This window comes from Mus caroli, chromosome 9, assembly GCF_900094665.2.
Source record: "Mus caroli chromosome 9, CAROLI_EIJ_v1.1, whole genome shotgun sequence".
Taxonomy (NCBI): Eukaryota; Metazoa; Chordata; class Mammalia; order Rodentia; family Muridae; genus Mus; species Mus caroli.
The window spans coordinates 67,493,764-67,513,559 of record NC_034578.1 but is presented as its reverse complement, the minus strand read 5'-3'; the positions used below and the strand labels follow the sequence as shown (position 1 = coordinate 67,513,559).

At 45.7% G+C, this 19,796-nt stretch overlaps 1 protein-coding gene across 1 annotated transcript in view; it reads right to left on the bottom strand.

Moving 5' to 3' along the window:
- The window catches only part of Myo1e (myosin IE), a 195,716-nt gene that overhangs the window by 66,085 nt on the left and 109,835 nt on the right, over positions 1-19,796 (bottom strand). The window contains exons 6-10 of the mRNA XM_021171412.2: positions 16,908-16,997; positions 14,515-14,646; positions 12,047-12,181; positions 9,745-9,877; positions 1,667-1,863 (exon numbers count right to left, since the gene is read on the bottom strand). Of these exons, the coding sequence (XP_021027071.1) occupies positions 1,667-1,863; positions 9,745-9,877; positions 12,047-12,181; positions 14,515-14,646; positions 16,908-16,997 (687 nt within the window). The remainder of the gene's footprint in view (positions 1-1,666; positions 1,864-9,744; positions 9,878-12,046; positions 12,182-14,514; positions 14,647-16,907; positions 16,998-19,796) is intronic.

Below are 19,796 nucleotides of genomic sequence, written 5' to 3'. Positions count from 1 at the left end.
TAACTCAGCACTTGACCATCACAGCACACACGTCACCGATGCTGAGCATAAAGTGGCCACAGTTCCCAGAAGCACATGCAGAAGATAAACAATCTACAAATAACATCCATTATTAGTGTGTGTGTGTGTGTGTGTGTGTATGTGTGTGTGTGTACTGTCAGTGGTGGCACACATCCTTAATTCTAGTACTCAAGAGGCAGGTAGATATCTGAGTTTGAGAATGGCCTGGTTTACAAAGTGAGTTCCAGGACAGCCAGGGCTATACAGAAAAACCCCTGTCTGAAAAACAAGCAAAGTAAGAATATTCATATATAAGCGTATGTATGATTATGCTGTGTCTATAAGTATCAGAGTTAATTTAAAAGTACAACGAACATCAAGGAGGGGTGTGGCCCAGTTGGTAGGGTGCTTGCCTCGCATGCATGAAGCCCTGGTTCATGGTCACCAGCACAGCATAAAGTGGCTGGGCATAGTGGTACAGTCCTGCATCAACACTCAGGAGGCAGAAGCAGGAAGATCAGAAGGTCAAGGTCATGTACAGCTATAGATGGAGTTTGTGGCTATCCTAGACTACATAGATACTATCTCAAAACAAGCAAAACAAAACAAAACATTAATCAAGCAAAACACCATCTCTCAACATGTAGATCTCCCAAACCTTTGATGTTTTCCCCTTTGAAAGTCACAGCTTAATTTCCATCCCATGTGGACTGCTCTTTCTCAGTGGCTTGTTCAGATCAATTGTCAAAGTGATAATAATTAGGTGTAAGATTGGGACATAAAACACTCATGGTCTGGGCTGGAGAGATGGCTCAGCGGTTAAGAGCACTGACTGCTTTTCCAGAGGTCCTGAACAACAACCAGCAACCACATGGTGCCTCTCAACCATCTGTAATGGGATTTGATGCCCTCTTCTGGTGTGTCTGAAGAGAGTAACAGTGTACTTGCATACAGTAAATAAATAAATAAATCTTAAATCAAGACAAAACACTCATGGCCTGTTGCTCGCATGCCCTGTCTTAGATGACTGGCTCTGGGAAAAATCAGCTGCCGACATCAGGCTGCCCTAAGATGAGGTCCGTGTGGCTATGAACAGAGACCTCTAACCAACAGCACTGAGGACTTCTACTTGACACCATGCCTCCCACCCCCAGGCCAGCCTGGAGAACTGCTCTCCATCAGTGTGGTAACTTGAAGTATGTTTGAGTCAGAGCTGATGGGCTAGGCTGATCTTAAATACCTGTCCCTCAGAAATGCAAGGAAAGACGTATGCTTACCACTTCATGTGTGGAACCACTTGCCATAGATTAACTGTGTTATTACCAAATATAACAATCCTAAGCCTTTACACAGAGAAATCAAGAATGGCCCTGGACCACAGGTCTCCTCTGTTCCCTCAAGGTACTGTGTTGGTTTTAGTTACTGGGTCTTGCTGTAAATATGTAGGAGTTGGGTTCAAGATTCACCAGAAACAGAGAGAGAGAGAGAGAGAGAGAGAGAGAGAGAGAGAGAGAGAGAGAGAGAGAAAACGAGAACACACAGGGCAGAGAGGCACATACAAAGGATGAGGCAAAAGTTTGAGGCAAGCATGAGAAAAAACTCCTAGTCATTGTATTCCTTCAATGTAAAACCTGAAGCTTTGCCATGTCCGCTCCTATTTACTTACATCTACCAAGAAATCAAAGACTCGTGCGTGCAGGGCCTTGGCGAGCGCGTCCCTGGTGTAGCAGGCCTGCTCCACGTTGAGGGTCACATGGATGGACTCCGACTTTCCTCCCCACTTACTGTCCATCTGGCGGCTCGTTAGCTTCTCTTTTAACCGGTCTTGGTTTATACCCAGCAGATATGCAGGAAAAGCCAAAACTGTGGAGGGTAAAACAGGATTGTCTTTCAGAATTGTAACCACTATCTACCGAGCACACGGAAGCCCTTGTGCATGCGTGGGCAGACAATGAGTACCAACGTTACCTTCCAAAACTTCCCCTCTATGGAGGTGACATAGTACCTGGTAGTAGAGCCCAGTACATGGGAGGCAGAGGCAGGTGGATCTTTGTGTTTGAAGCCAGCCTGGAGATGACAAATCTCCATGTATCATACATATCCCTATTTGTTTTACCCAGTTGTCCTATTATGCAAAACAACCCCTATGGTGACCAAGACTTCCAGTCACTCAAATCAGTGCTCCAAGAAGGACGCAGTCCAGTCCTCCTCCCAAACTGCCATCGGATACTGAGATCACACTGAGATACTGAAAAATGGACATTTCTCCATGCTTACATCAACAGGAACTCAATCAACAAACATTTTGTTGGCTTTGGATAATGTTTTCCTCCTTTGGTGCAATGTTTTCACGGTCTCATTTACTATCCCTGTTATCACAGACCTACTAAGTCCTACAACCTCCTACTGACCGAATGCTTACACTGAGAGGGCTTACAACACATAGAAAATGAGGAAAAGATAGTAAATACAATCTGGGAATTTTATCAAATAAAGAAACCTCCTGAAAGGCAAAGTGCATCCAAACAGACTATAAAATCCTAGAAGATTTAGAGCAGGAAGCTATTAATGCTCTCAGAAGCATTAATCAGAAGGGGTGGTACCTGGACTAGGAAGACAGAGACGGGTAGGATTTGAACAGACGTGGAGAGGGGAATGGTGTGTGCTAAGGGAACAAGCGGGGAAGCAGGGGCATGGTTGGGATGTGGTCTATGTGGTGTAGCTATGCATTTGCTACAGCTGAAAGCTAAGATTAAAAGGTTGGGCTAGATTTCGATGCATTGGGGAAGGGTGACCTAGGATGGGAAGCAGGAGGCAAAGGGGTTCATGTGTATGTATTTATGAGTTTCCATGGGTCTGCACATATGTCCATGACAGATGTCTTCCCTAGCCACTCCCCAGCTTGTTCTGTGAGACGCGGTCTCTTACTGAACCTGAAGCTCACTGAATTGGCTAGGCTGGCTGACCAGCAAACCCCAGAGATCCTCCAGTCACTGCCTCTCCAGTGCTGAGGTGACAGGATACTAAGTCCAACTTTCCTAGATGGACTCTGGGGATTGAACGGAGGTCCTTAATCTTGTATGGTGAGTGCTTCACCAACTGCCATTTCCCACCCCAGAAGGTTTTAACAGACACGCCACAGGGTGTGTCCTCTGCAGGTGGCATGTGAACAGAGGGGATTATGTTACAGGTATCAAAGTACACTCATACTAACTCACAACATGTACTGGGGGGATTGGGGTCTTCAAATAGAAAACTAAAGGCTCCCATGAGCGTGGTAAGTTCTTTCAGGCCACAGGACCTGCCAAGAGGAAAGCTACTGATACAAATAGGATTCCCTTGATCTCTGGTCAGAATGTTCTTATCTGGATAAATAATACCATTCTTGCACACGAATGAAGGACTTTATAGATACAAGTGAAAAATCTGAACTTGGATAAGGGTCAGTCTCTGTCTCTCTGTCTCTCTGTCTCTGTCTCTCTCTCCTGATGAAAGGAGTATGTTAAGATCTTGTGGATGACATCACTGTTGTGGCACACACCAATCATTCCAATACTTAAGAAGGCGAGGCAGGAGGATTACGATTTCAAAGCCAACCTGGGCTAAACAGTGAGAGTCCATCTCAAAAACAAGCAAGCAACCAACCAACCAAACAACACCCAAACAAGATCCCCAAAGGATCCTTTAACAGTGAGAACACACCGCCCGTCTTTCAATCAAGACTGATCTACTCAGATTGCAGAAAGCGCTGGGATTTAACTGACTGATACGTCTCAGCACTTTACTTCTTAGAGTCATTCAATGAACATGTCTTAAAAATAAAAGTCAACACCAGAACAAGGTATATCTTATACACACGAACGAGGCTCTCACAAAGAGCCTGAGCATTGATTTTATAAAAAATCTATCTCTCAGGCTTTGATTTTTCCCCAATGGTTATCTCCTAGAAGCAAATTCTTCTTTTGTACAACGTAAGGAGAGAAGATACCCAGAAATCACACTGGACACTTGGCGTTGTGGGGACCAGGAAAACACTCACCAAGTATGAGATACTAAATAAGCTGTTCCTGCCAACATCAAGGAGGACATATCTCACTAGAGCCATGGTCTTTCATCAACAGTTTACAGAAGGGATGAGGAAAAGCCAAGGTGGTAAAATTCTTGCAGCACAAACATGAGGACCTAAATTCAGTCCCCAGAACCCATCTAGAAAAGCCAGAGATGGTGGTGCACACTTGTAATCTCAGAGCTGCAGAGCCAGAGACAAGCAGTTGCCTGGAGCTCTCTGGTCAGCCAACCTAGCCTAACTGGGGAGTCCCAGGTCCCAGCGAGAGACCCTGTCTCAATAAACAAGATGAATCCTGAGGAACACCTGAGGTTGACCTCTGGTCTCCACATGCACACATGTGCCCTTGTACACACATACATACAATTACAGTAGCTGAGTGTGGTGTGCACACCGGGACTCCAGTTACTCATGAGACTGAGGCAGGAAGCCTTCAGGGTCAAATGCACCCTGGGCTCTTTATTGAGATTCCATTAAAAAAAAAAAGGACCATATTCACTAGGGCTTTTCACAGAGAACAGTTTTATACAATGACTAGTCAGCCAGCATGTCTGTTTTGTAAACGTGTGCTTCTTCCCAAGCCTTAACCATCCCAATAGTGGAAATGAATGAGCTGTCTGTAAACAGTTCAAGCTGTTATCTTTATGGCCTTAGCTAAGAAAACCAAACAAGGCTGAGATGAGACCTCTGAGACAAAACAGACAGAAGGGAGTGACCGGACATGTGCTATCCTTCCGCATCTTGTAGCTCTCCGATAGAAGAGGGTGGATGTGGAGGGCTGCAGGCTCTCCAGAAACAAGGCATGGAGTGTGGCCAAGAGCCAGAGCCACAGGCTTAGGGACAGAGCTAAGCAGACTAGAAAGGAAATAGAGCACTTGGTTTGGACCAAATCCACGCCATGTTTTTCAAACACAAGGTTTTATGGCCTCGTATTTTCTTCTGCGGCTGCCCTGGTGCTGAAATTATAGTTTTGCTTAGCTTGACTTCCTCCAGGCTGTGAATTTCCATGAGGGTGTGTGAGTGGGGCCGAGGCTTGGGAAGAACTTGAGCGCAGAGGCCCACAGGCTTGGGGAAGGAAAGGCAAGAAGCAAGGATTAATCGTAAATGTTGCCATAAGACCAGTGGAGTTATTCAGTCATCTAAACCAGGAAGAACGTGGTACGAGAATATTTCAACACATTACGTTGGTGAAGGAAGATTTAATGTTCAATGAGAGATTCAACATGTTTCCTACTTAGATTTGAATATGATATGAGGAGGACAGAAAAGTCAAAAGGATGTAGAAAAATAAAGTTTGTTCTTCACACAGTTAAAAGAAGTGTCAGGTTTGAGGATGTAGCTCAGTACAGAACCTGCCTCAGCATGCACAAAGCCAAGGTCCCAACCCCAGCATCACATAAAGTGGGTGAGACAGTTAATGTAGAAAAAGCTCCAAGTAATAAAATTGATGTTATAAAGGATTGACTAATAATGTATTTGCTTAGGGGATATTAAGTCACACCAACAGAACTTAGATAAAAGAGTGCTGCCTACAAACTCCAAAATACCCCAAAGATAAGTAGTCTGCTAAGCAGGCCAGTTAGAGATGAAGGATGTAGGATGCTAGGGTGCAATGTTTACTCACTAGGACTGACCAGCACTAGGCTCCACTCACATGACCAAGGAGACTTCTAACAACTATCCCCAAAGGTTTACCACTCAAGGGGGGCAACACAGGGTGACAGTCATTATTAGGTCTTCACCTGCCACTAAATCCCCCATGCTCTTTTTACCAGGAAAAACATAATTCTTCCAGGTGGGCAAGATGACTCCTGGTAACAACCACTCGAAAAGGAACATTCTTGGTATCCTTAAAATAATCCCGGGGATATGCAGCCCCTTTGGTGGTTAAATCTCATATTTGTCTTAGTGGCCAAATTTGCAGTTTCCTGTCTCTGTTCAGATTGTTTGAAGCATCACCTGGGCTGGACCAGGAAGAGACTTAAAGATGGCAGTGTCTGTGGAATGCATGAGCCTAAGGTGCATAGATGTCAGAAAATCTTCTGTTCAAGGGTGACTGTTATGTGGATGTTAGCCTCACTTGGCCAGGCAATTAAGTCAAAAGCCTTCCTTGCTTCACCTCTAAGCTGTGGAGTAATTGCTCACGGAGAAGGTATATTGTTTTCTATAACAATGGTACACAACTGTAACATGGCCACTTGGGAAGTATACACAGAAAATCAGAAGTTCAATGTCAGCCTTGGCTACGTGTCAAGTTGAGGCAGCCTGGGCTACGTGGGGGAAGGCCAAGATACAATGAGTATGATTTTATCAGGCTTTGGTGATGCTTTCTAACCTATTTACCAAAGGCTGGGCTGCAGTGCTATATGCACTTTGACTCCTCTGTGGTTTTAAAGTAGTATGTTGTCTCCCTTTGGGTTTTCTTCATTGTTTCTATTTCTATTTTTAGAAGAAGGAAGATCAAAGTGTGGATACTTCGCTCCTTCTTAGAATGGGGAACAAAATACCCATGGAAGGAGTTACAGAGACAAAGTTCAGAGCTGAAATGGAAGGAAAGACCATCCAGAGACTCCCCTATCCAGGGATCCATCCCATATACAACCACCAAACCCAGACACTATTGCATATGCCAGAAAGATTTTGCTGACAGGACCCTGATATAGCTCTCTCTTGTGAGGCTATGCCAGTGCCTAGCAAATACAGAAGTGGATACACAGAAATAGATACACAGTCATCTATTGGATGGAACACAGGGCCCCTAATGAAGGAACTAGAGAAAGCACCCAAAGAGCTAAATGGGTCTGCAAACCTATAGGAGGAACAACAATATGAACTAACCAGTACTAGAGCTTGTGACTCTAGTTGCATATGTAGCAGAGGATGGCCTAGTTGGCCATCAATGGGAGGAGAGGCCCTTGGTCTTGCAAAAATCATATGCCCCAGTACAGGAAGTAGGGCAGGGGGAGGGTATAGGGGGCATTGGGGATAGCATTTGAAATGTAAATGAAGAAAATATCTAATAAAAAAATAAAGTAGTATTTTTTTACTCAACAAAGCTCTTGAGTTTCATATTTAATCACATTCAGGTAATAGTCGTTGAGTCAAAGGACATGGTTTTACTATCTTGCTATGGAAAAGTACACATGTGTCTCAGTTAACGTTTGATTGGCTTTCCAGCAATATAAAGAAAATTCTGTGCCCCCATTAGTCTCAGGTCAAACAGACATCTGGCTTGCCTTAGTGGGCTAGTTTAAACAGGATTTTAGCCATCTCCTTCAACATCTAGGAAAAGCTGCTGACTTTAATTATAGTAAACACGGATATCTTTTATAAACCTTTCCTTGATAAATTTATCCCAAAGATATACTCGGACATAAGAAAGATGGAATGAACCAAGGCTATTGATTCATGCTGCTTATACCTGAGTGCTGGAATTACAGGGGTGCTCCACCCCTTCCTGTCTATGTGGCGATGGGGATCAAACCCAAGGTTTTATAAATGTTGGGTACCAACTGAGCTACACACCCCAGAAAACATCTTAATGCTTAGCAACAGATGATGGTTGAAAAACCCAAAGTATAGCCCAAGCAGTAGGATATTTTGTAGCTATAAAAAAGAAATGGGTACAGAATAGTCTCCTAGATACAATGCTGCCTGGAAAAGTGACTGTAGAACATGGTGATATAAACTCTCCCTATAGTCTGAAGGCAGGAGAAAGAATGTACGAATGGTAACTCCGCAACTCTCATCTCTGGGAACCCTGGCGAGCCCTGGGGAGGGGAGGCAGCTGCTGGCAAAGGCACAAACAGGCACCCAGTTGACCATGTTACTAGATGGCTAAATGAACAACCCACAACTGAGAAGAAATGATAGCTAGGGCTGTGTGCTTGTCTGTTAAACCTACTTAGCTCATAGCTCAGCCTCCTCTGACCTCCACTGTACCATCCCCGTTCCTCAGGGAATTTCACAAGCAGTTGCTAGATTCACAAGCCTTTCACCCATGCCAAGAAGGCTCAGTAAGCTCCTTGTTGGCTGGAGGATCCAGGAACAAATTGGCACTCAAGTCCTAGGAGGCAGTGAGGGTTTTACTTCTCAAGGGGGTAGAGAAATACTGTCTCCTTCCATAGACACCACCATCATACCAGAACCGCTAATGTGATGCAGCCTTGTGGGCACACAGGTGTATTTGATGCATGTCAAGGCCACTTTACTCTTTAGGGTGAAGTCCAGGGAGCCTACAGGCAGAGTTACCATTTTGATTAGGTCCCACTCCTAAGCCTCATGTACACTCTGCATTTTTATTGTCTTCTGGACCCTCCCTTGTTAAATATAATATGTCTTTATCAGATAAAGATAGACGTCAGATGTTAGCAGAACTTCCCTCTTTTATGAGAAAAGAGAAGGAAAACATAAAAAAGGATCCTTATTTGGAATGGAAATCTCCCCACTGCTCTGTCAGCAATGAGTGGGATACTATTTATTACCCAGCGTCTAAAATTATCCCCCAAGAATGCTGAGAGGGGAAAATGCCTTCCTGGGTGGCTCAAGTGGGCGTGTGTTCTCAGAATGGCCTGGAGTGCCACCGATGCCTGGAAGATTGGGGTCAGATGCTATAGGGTTTACAACAGATCACAGGCAGAGGGGACCAGTGGGACTTACTGTAGGAAGGACACCGTAAGGTTATACTTTCCTCTGAAGGAATAAAAATGACCATTTGGGTCTCAAGGATGTGGCTGAGATAGATGCGGTCACCAGGACTATCGCCAACCCAATGGTCAAAGTTCATTTCTCTGTGTCCAAAATAATCTAATCTAAATCAGACCCATGGAAGAAACTGCAAATCTGTGAGCATTCCACACCATGCTTCCTGTCCCTTGCCTGTCAGGACATTCAGGTACCTATTCATTATAAAGGCCAGGTAGAGGAAAGGGTGCCACCAAGGGACCCATCATGAAGAGGCTACTCCTCTCATGGTTAGAGGGTGCCTTCATCTTTGAAACTAGATGAAGAGCCCTGTGATGGCTCAGTGGGCTCTGATGGCCCGATGATTTGATTCCATTCCTGGGACACACGTGGCAGAAGAGAGAACCGATTCCTGTAAGTTGTCCTCTGACCTCCATATAGATGTCACGACACATGTGTGCAATGTGTACACCCCCACACTAAATTAATAATAATCAACTAGATGTTTACTATTCTAGTTTATAGGGCAGGTTCAATTCAAGGTTCAATTCTGCCAGGTGTCTCCAAGGTTAGTAACACATAGAAACAATTTTTCAAGTCATGCATGGTGTAGGATGCGGAGGTGAGGGAGGGAAGAGGAGGAGAGGGGGAGGGGAGAGAGAGAAAAAAACATACAGGAGAGGAAGAGGTAAAGGGGGGTAGAGAGAGGGAGAGAAGGGGAGATGAGACAACACCGGAGAGGAAAGGGGAGGGGGAGGGGGAGGGGGAAGGGGAGGGATGGAGAGGGGAAGGAAGGGGAGGGGAGAAAGGACAGGTGCATGAAAGAGATCCACTCTCTCCTGAAGCCATTTTGCTCTTTAGGACACATGACTTTTCATTTCTTACCCATGCACCTCACTAGCAATCTAGGCCAATCAAAGGGGTAGGTAGGTCTTGCATGGCTTGGGGGTAACCACTCACTCCCCTCACTCCACAGCCCGAGCAGAGCTACGCACATTCTTCACTCTCCACGGCGGCATAGTTGCCCACTTCTTTGAAGCTGATGTTTCCCAAGTGGAGAATTCCAGCCACAATCTGCAACACGAGAGTCTGCTCTTCCGAGAAGATTCCAATCACATTCATGGCATGCTGGAAAAGAGGGAGCAGTGAGTCCGGTGGCTGAGTGAGCAGGTGACAGACAAGGCACAGAGTGGGCTCTACAGCTAGTGTGTAGCTTAGCCTGCAACAATGACGGGAAGTCTCCATCAAAGAAGGTGATCAGTGAGCTGGGTAGTCACTCACTCTGTGTGTGTGTGTTTGTGTGTGTACATGTGTGCATGAGTGTATGTACATGCTTATGTGTACATAGGTGCACGAGTATGAAGAGGTCAGGGGTGATGTTAGGTGTGTCTTCCTCATTTGATTTCCATGCTTATTTATTTGAAATATGATGATATCTCATTGATATGAAGCTCTCTGATTTGGCTAGACTAGATGATCGACAAGTCCCAGGGATCCTCCTGGCTCTGCCTCCCCCGAGCAGGGATTACAGTGTATGCTATCATGTATGACCTCCTCCTCTTCTTCCTCCTCCTCCTCCTCTTCTTCCTCTCCTTCCTCCCCACCTCCTCCTCCCCCTTCTCCCCCCCTACCATGGGTTTTGGGAATAAAACTCAGGGCCTCAAGCTTATGTGGCAAGCACTTTGCTGCTGGAGTCATGCCCCTAGCCAGCATATGCTCTTAGAAGCCCTGCTGGAACGGGGAGTCTGTTTTTAAATACAACGTGCTCTCTAGGAACACCCTAGACCTTAGAGGACCTCTAAGAGGAAAGACACTCAGGGGACAGGAGCCCGGGCACAAGCTTCCAGGTCTGTCCTGTCCTGTGTATGTTCTGGCTGCCAACCCTCCCCAAGGACACTCCCTCTCCATTTCCAAGCAGTCCAGGAGGTCTTATGTCATCTTCTCCCTTGTGGGGGAGGGAGAGGGATAGATTTTATCAGCAAAAACATCTTTCAAAATCTTCAGGACCTACAGACCATTTAAAAGCCAAGTTTCTGAGTCCAGTAAATTAAAATGGCTAAGTTTTGGATTTCTGTAACTTGAGAGAGCTCCTCCCTGGGTCCATGCTGGACCCTTCATCCACAGTTTTTTTCCCTGTTCCTTAAGGCTGCGGCTGGGCAGCCTTGGGACCTAGCACTCATCTGTCTTAACGTCCTGACACTGCTGGGCAACACCAGCTCCCCCACACTGATCCTCTGCTGCTCATTCTGGGGCCCCTCAGTTCTCAGTGGATGAACAGGCCTGAGCTTGCTGTTGACTTAAAAGACCATGTCAGTGTAGACTTTGAAGGATAAATGGAAGACAGGTCTACCTCCAGACTGATCTAGGGTGGAAGATTTAGATTATCCCATGCAGGTCATAAACCCTCCAAGCCCAAATGCTATAACCTAGACTGTAGCATGCGCATGGTGTGGCCACCGCTGTGTGAGCACAATGCTTGTCTTCTGACCTCAAAACTCAGGATGAGAAAAGAGAAGGAGATGAAACAAACAGAACTCAAAAAGTGTTTTTGAACTTTTCTTTGTGTTTTATTTCTCTGGGTTTTGTTTGTTTGTTTGCTTGCTTGTTTGTTGGGTTTTATAAGACAGGGTCTCACTATGTAGCTCTGGCTGTCCTAGAAGGGGTTAAAGGAATGTGCCACCACTACACCTGACCAAAACCTATTTAGATTTATTTTGAAAAATTTGCCTTTGTTTATCTGTGTGCATGCATGCTACACGCCTGCATGCACCCACAGATCTCAGAAAAGAATATTAGATCTCCTGGCGGTGTGAGCTGCCAGATGTGGGTGCTGGAAACTGAACGGGGGTTCTCTGCAAGAACTGCAAGCACTCTCACTTTCCAGCCATCTTTCCAGCCCCGAACACTGTTGATGTTCAACTAAGACCATAAAGTGGCTGTGGCCTTTCTAAGGAAGAGCTAGCTCTCCAAGAATTGGCTGCTCAGCAAACAAGCATGCTAAACCCACCCCCTCAATCATTTTAGCCTGTTTATCAGAACACTCCTGCTGGAGGCTATTGATGAATTTGCTTTTTACTCATCTTAAACCATTACGTGCTTCTCAGGAAAAAGTGGTGTGTGTGTGTGTGTGTGCATGGCTCTCCAAAGTGCTGAACACAGGTTTTCAGAAATGCTTACAGTGGCTGAGGGGGCAGGTTACACTGCTTGCTATCTGCTTTGTTGATCTTTACTGTCCTCAGCATCAGTTGAGACTGAGGCAGGAGAGAGGAGACAGGCCAGCCTTGGACGCACACTTACCAGGGTTTCCTGGAAATCCCGCTTGTCATCAATGTCATCCACCTTGTAGGACCCCGAGAGACTCAGGTAGTAATAGTAGTCCATGCTGGTGATGCCAAGGCTTTGCTTCTGCTCTGGAGAGGCACCCTCGATGAGCTGCCACGAGAGCACACAGGATGTGTCAGGACATGGTCTACAAGCCACCCTGTGGTTCTGGGGACCACCATCCCCAAGCCCAGGTGGGGATAACTCTCTAAGCTCGTAATCAAAAACTCTCAGTGATCCTAGCCTCCAGATCCCAAGGATGTTTATAAATAATATCTTGGGCCTTAGGTACCTTAGCCCTAGATCAGTCTGCAAGCCCCAGTTTTTGTTGTTTTAATGTGAATAGCTGTGGCCTGATCTATGTATGTGCACCACATCCACACCTAGTGCCTGTGGAGGCCAGAAGAGGGCATCAGGTCCCCTGAAACTGAGTTATAGATAAATGAAGGTGAGTACCATGTGGGTTCTGGGACCTGAACGTGGTTCTCTAGAAGAGGACTTAACTATCCATCCATCCATCCATCTCCAACATCCAGTTCCTAACTCTGATAAAGCCTGAGAGAGATCAGGCTTTCTTCCTATCAGTAAGAGAACTGTATTTCTGACCCTATGGGAAGGTAGAATATAAAATAGACCACAGCCACAGGACTCCTGCTCGCCTTAGCTCTTCTACACTTCTCATCCCAGGATGTGGAGTTCAGAGTGGCCATTCTTTCTCTGGCGTTCAGAAACCTCCTGATCTACTGACTATCCTTGGTTTGCTTCGGGCTTACAGCTGGAGATGAGAGCTCTTAGCCACCATACCTGCCACCTGTGGCCATGTTGTCCCTACCCAGGACTCTAACCTCTGAACTGTAAATACAAATAAAATCTTTCTTCCACAAGCTGCCTTGGTCATGGTGTTTTACCTCAGCAACAGCAAATCAGCTAAAACAACCACAGTGCCCAGTGTATTCTGTGCTGGGGCTTGGCCCTGAGGTTTTGTGCATGTTAGGCGAGCACTCTGTGTGAATATAAGTATCACTAATCTCCCAGAAGCCTTGTCATCTGTGTACTTTCCAACAAGTAGGTACTGAAAGAATTGGTTGCCATCACTGACGATGCCTGCATAGTTGAGAGATTAACTGTAAGCAGCTTCCATAAATTAATCTAGAAATGCCTGAATAAAACCAAGCCAAAGAGAAACCCCTCCTGGGCGTTTCTTGCTGTGGATTACATTTCTATATACCTAGGAACATTTTCCTAAGTAGCCAAATTGGCCAGTTCTAGTGGAACACGCCTGTGATCTCAGCTACTTGGAGGCTAAGGTAGGAGAACCACAAGCGTGAGGCTTGCCTGGGCTACCAAGTGAGTTCCAGGCCAGCCAGGTAACTTGGAGACTGTCTCTAAATGAAAGAAGTGAAAAGAGGACAGAGGAAATGGCTCTGAGGTAGAATGCTTACCCAGCACATGGGAGGCTATGGGTTAACTCTCCAGTATTGGACAACAACAACAACAACAATGACAACAAACAACTAACAACTGAACTGATAATGGATAAAGCCTGAAACATAACTTAAAAGCATCTTGAGCTGAAGAGATGGCTCTGTGGTTAAGAGCACTGACTGCTCTTGTAGAACTCCTGGGTTCAGATCCCAGCATCCACATGATGGCTCCCAACCATCTTTAACTCCAGTGCAAGGGTATCTGACACTCTTATGAATTCCACGGACATTAGGCATATATGTGGAACACAGACATTACATGCAGGTAAAACACTTACACACATAAAAAAAAAAAAAAAAAGAAAAAAAGAAACAAAACCATTTTTTTTAAAGGCACCTTGACCCAGACTCAGCCTGGGTTCTGAGGGTCTGAGTAGAGGCAGGCTGAACTTGCTCTGAGGATCCCCAGCCGGAGGGAACACTCTCATCTAATCGTGTACTGGTTGCAGGTATCTGCCCTGGACACTTTGTTCCTATCACCTGACTTCCCGGCTCAAGCCCTCCTCCCATCTCTGCCTAGGGTGCTCCCTTGCTTAGTCTTCCCTGCCTTCCTGGGCTCTAACTCTTCCCACACGAATTCCTATTTGGCAAATAATCAAACAAACACTCCCACTTCTGTTTTGAAGTTTGTCAGTGATTTACCCTAATTAGAACTCAACCCTCCTTGGGGACAGGGACATTCTCATGTCCCTTCTGTCCACTTGCACAGAGCACAGAGAAACCTTTCTGGGCTGGTTCGATTACTGAATAAACCTGAGGGGTGAGGGAAAAACCGATTACGTGATTATTCTCCTTTCCGGTTGGAGATCAGAGGCCAGCCTTCGGGAATTGGTTCTTTTGCCACGCAGTCCGAGGAATCGGACTCAGCGTTGGCTCCAGGTGCCTGTTTCCTCTGAGCCGCCTTGCTGGCCTCCCAGTCTTGTTTTTTAATACGGAGAAGGAAAAGCTATGGAGGAAAACCTGGTAGAATATGTGGAAGCTCCGTTCCCCCGGGTTCCGCATCACCACTCTGGACTTTTCCAGAAGGAAGTTGGAGATCTTGCCACCATCTGGTTCCCCACCTGGACTGAACTGGATTTCAAAGTATTTTCCCTGCAAGAAAATTAGCAATTTCCTTTATCATCCGGTAACCAAAAACACAGTGCTCCAAACAGACTTAGAATACAGGGTATAATTCAAGGAAATTCATTAATGGAAGACATTCTGGATTATCCCCAGCCCTGAGCTAGCCTTATTTACTTTCCTTGTGGCAAACAATACCGGAAAGCTTGGCAGTCCCATGATTATAATGAACAATACTGGAAAGTTTGCCAGTCCCACGGTTTTGCATTCAGAGGATCAATCCCTATGGCCAGACTAAATAAGGAGACTATATTCCTCATTTATTCTCTCCCCGTCTGTGTTTGTCTGAAGAACAGGACAGGAAGCTACATAGCACCAAGGTTGCCACATTGTTCTTCTATCTAGAAGGATGTATCAGTCTTCAACCAGTGGCATCTTGGTTATCATTCTCTGTAATGCTTGCCTATCTCAAATACAGAAAACGGCATATGGCTTTAGACTTATATTTTTTTAATAATTAATGAGAGTATCATTTGATGCTACCAAGCATGGCACACACACATACACACACACACACACACACACACACACACACACACANACACACACACACACACACACACACACACACACACACAGAGAGAGAGAGAGAGTCCCCTCTTTGATGTCATTGAGCATGACACAGAGAAAACCTATCCTTACCCCCTTTTCAATTAGGGTTATATGGTTATAAATGCTGGGCCCTTACTATGTCTAAAGATCAACTGAGTTATCCTCTCAGAATTTAAAAAAAAAACAAAAAAAAAAACCAAAAAAACAAAACACCTTATCACAGGAAAAGGCAAAGGAAGTCATAACGATGTTTTCCTGCTGTTTTAGGAAGAAGGGTGTGTGTGGGGGGCAGCTAAAGGGTTAAAGTTGACATGTCTATTTTTGCAAGGCAGGTTAAGAATGATAATTAGAGGCAAAAAGGTCATGTGGAAAATTCATTCGCAGTGTCTTTCTTCTGTCAGTATCTAGAAAGGTCAGAATAAAACATCCCAAGTACTGAGCTGAAAAAAAAAAAAACCACTTAGACGAAAAAGCAAGAAAATAATCTTGATTTCCCCCAGACAATGGGGAGCATGAAGCAGGTCTCACAGACAGGCATCAGCAAACTCAACTCTAACTGCTTGGTACCATAAGGAGACTTCTCTTGGAAATAAAACCTTCCTTTCTGAATAAAAGCTAAAGTCAACATGCTAGTATACATTGGTGATCTCAGGGCATGAGGCAGAGACAGGTCATCCTAGGCTACATAGAGAATTTAAGGCTAGCCTGGGCTATAGGGGGAGTTGCCTCAAAAGAAAAAGGATTAAATGTTTTTTCTGTTTTGGGTTTTTGTTTTTTGTTCTTTGTTTTTTTAAGATAGGGAGTCTCCATGTAGCCCTGGCTGTCCTGGAACTCCCTCTGTAGACCAGGCTGGCCTCGAACTCACAGAGTTCTGCCTGCTGCTGAGTGCTGGGATTAAAAGCATACCACCACTCACTGCCCAGTGTAAATGCTTTTTTTTTTTAAGTGAAAAAGAAACTGGTTTTTTTTTCTTTGAAAGTCCCACCCACTATTCATCTTGAAGCAGCCCACTGTCAGCCTCACAGATGGCTCGCCTGGGTGCCAGGCTGTATGGTCGAAATAGGACACTCAATCTATAGGCATTTGGTTTTGGTTTGGTAATACACCTTTGGCCTTTTCGAGTGGTCACATTTCAGTACCCCACTGCCAAGACTTTTAGTCAGAGACATTTAAGAAAGGCATTCACAGAGCTGCAAGGATGACCTTGTCCTAAGCCTGGGTGCATGGAGTCAGGAGGCACCAGGACCAGTGGCTCTTCATTCTGTGAGCATTCAGCAAGCAAATTCAGAAATTTGGAGGAGAGGCAGGCAGAGGCCTAGGGGAGTAAGAATCTGTCCCAGGTGCTCTCTCAGTCCAACTGTGCTCCCTGCAGACCCAGCTCCACGGAACAAGTCCCCTCAAGCAGGCCTGGATCTCAGGCTTGCCCTAATCTTCCCACTTCTGTCCTCCAGGTAGCCTGCACACCTCCCTAGGACCAGGGCAACCCCCTTCATCAACTGTAGGTTTCCTTACTGAAGTAACTCCAGGGAGGAGCCATTTATGAAATTGTCTTGTTTATGTCCAAAGCACAAAAATAATTTCTGTCAAAGGATACATTGCTTAGAAGAGTAAAGAGAGCTAGAAAAGCCTGTTTCTCAGGATACGGGAAACGCTCCCCAGCATGGAATCAGGACACTCACAAATCGGCTGGAGTTGTTGTTGCGCACTGTCTTGGCGTTCCCGAAGGCCTCCAGGAGCGGGTTAGATTGAAGGATGATGTCCTTGACGTGCTATTGCAGTAGACAAGGAAAATAATGGATGCTTAGCACACGATGTCAAAGTCAACTTTCCCCAAAGTCCCACTTTCTGAATATTAAAAGGTAAGAGGATCCAGTCATGTATGTGTCCTCGGGCATTTCTGGAAAATTCATTTTGGTGTTTGCCTTGTTTTATTGAGACAGGATTTTACACTGTAGCCCTGTTCAGCCTGGATCTCACTGTGTAGAGCAGGCTAGCCTTAAACTCAGAGAGATAGATCTGTCCCTGTCTTCCAAGTTCTGGGATTAAAGATGCACATCCCGATGCCCAGCTGTTTTTTGAAACAGATTGACATGTGACTCAGGCTAGTGTCAAACCTGATATGTAGCTGAAGGTGACTTTGAACCCTAGATCTTCCTGCCTCCACTTCTCAAGAACTGAGACTACAGGCACGTGCCACCACATGTGGTTTATGCCGTGCTGGGGGTTAGGGGGAGTCAAAGCCAGGGCTTTGTGCCTGCTAGTCAAGTACACAACCAACGGAGCTACTGCTCTGATTATGATTTATTCTTGCACGGACACAGACCTAAGCGTACTTGTATAACCAGGTTTCCCAATCCCTCTCAGTCTCGGAAACAGGATCCCAAAGCTGAGATGTTACCAGGAACCCAGAATCTACACAGTCCGGGATTGGGTTTCCATTCTCCCCACTGTGACTCCCTCCTGCACATCTGGGTGCCTTGGTGATCACAGAGAAGAGGAAAGAGAAGCATGAGGAAGCCTCTTTGCATCTTGCATTCTCCGTTGCATCCTCCCCAACTGTTTCGCTTGCAACAGCAGAGGCAAGACTTATGGAGATGGCAACCAACCATCTTCTCCTTTCCAAACATCTATGAAACATGATCTTGTGTGTCTCCAAGTTTAACTGTGGGGGGTGACGGTGTGTCTTGCTAAAATGCAGAGGTAGGTTTAGTAGGTCCGGAGCAGGGCTCAGGAATCTGCATTTCAAAGCAACCCCTTTCCCAGCCAGGGAGCTTCGCAGCAGCCAAGGCTGAGTCTCAGGACCCACAGGGTAGAAAGAGTGAACCAATTCCCTTCCTTAGAGCAGCCCCACATTACTGCATCTTCTAGCATGAATTCACACTCAGGGCAGCCAGGAGCAACGCCAGGTCATGTGACACAGCTACCAGCCAACAACAGGAGAATAATTTAGTGTGAACACTCCAGGCCTGTGCCAGACTTACAAGTGTGCAAAACACATCACAGGCACGAGGCCTCTCAGCTGATAGGGGCCAGGGCTGCAGAGAGGCCTTTGGACAGTGACTCACTCCTTGTATGTCTAATTATTCACATGCTATGGTTAAATGTGTTCCAGAAATAACAAGTCTCCTGGCTTGTGCTCTTGAGCTACTGACTAATTTGAAGCCAAGAGTTCTGGATCAATGTCCTCAAAGGAAAACAGGAAGAGAAAAGTCAACATTAACCGTCTGCAGCTTGGCCGCTGGGTCATCGGACATAGCAAACGGGACTAGACGAAGGTACTAAAACTGACTATGGGAACAAGCCATAGACTCCTATGGTAGCCTCGAATGACCATCCCAGCAGAGAGACTGGCACAAGGCTTGAGGGTGCATTCTGTTCCACACAGGCAGTGATAGCTACTAGCACAGAGGCAGACTCTGGTGATACGCTTCATCCAATCAGACGTAGCGCCATACCTAAGCTGCCTCTCTCCTTTACAACCCAGGGGCTGTACATAAATGTTATATTTCTTTGTAAAGTAAATTTGGAATTCGTGAATCTTTGCTATTCCTTTTAATCTTCTGTTTGCAAACTAGAAATGATACTCAAGTTTCTCTCAGGGAGCCAGAAAGAAAAGATCTTGAAGCCTTTTCCTTAAAAAGAATAGCCGTATATTATTATTGTTGTTGTTATTAATCTACTGAATTGCGGGATTAAACAAACTCAGGACAATTGATTCAGGCATGGCAGACATGCATTCTTGCTTTCTTCCCTTTTATTAATTTTTAAAAAGACAGTCTCATATAGCCCAGACTGGCCTCAACCCCACTACCCTGAATTCTTTATTTGTCTGCTCCATTTCCCAGTGCTAGGATACATTCGTGTAATCACTACACTTAGCTTATGTTGGGGATGAAATCTGGGGCTTTGTGCACACTAGGGAAGGACTCATGCCAGCCAGAGAAGCTTCTTAACACCGAGCTGCAAGCTCACCTCAAGAGATCAGCTGCAGCCCTTAAGTGGGGTTCAGGCTACAGCTCAGCTGGAAAGTGCTTACCCAGCATCCTAGGGCCCTGCCTAGGATGGGCTCCATCCCTAGCACCAAATAACCTGGGTGTGGTGATGCAATCCTAAAACCTGAGGTAGAGACAGGAAGTTCAGAAGTTTAAGGCTATCCTTTGGCAACTTAGTAAGATAGCCATCTTAAAAATGAAGATGAAGAACAAAGATATAAAAGATGAAGAGGAGAAGGAGGAGGAAGAGGAAAAGAGGAGGAAGAAGAGTGGGAGGAGAAAGAAGGGGAAGAGGAAGAGGAGGAAGAAGAGGAGGAAGAGGGAGAGGAGGAAGAAGAGGGAGAGGAGAAAGAAGGGAAAGAGGAAGAGGAGGAAGAGGGAGAGGAGGAAGAAGAGGGGGAGGAGAAAGAAGGGGAAGAGGAAGAGGAGGAAGAAGGGGGAAGAGGAGGAAGGAGGAGGAGGAAGGAGGAGGAGAAAGGAGGAAGGAGGTGGAGGAGGAAGAAGAAGGAGGAAGAAGGAGGAGGAGGAAGGAGGAGGAGGAGGAGGAGGAGGAAGAGGAGGTATAATTTCCTAGAT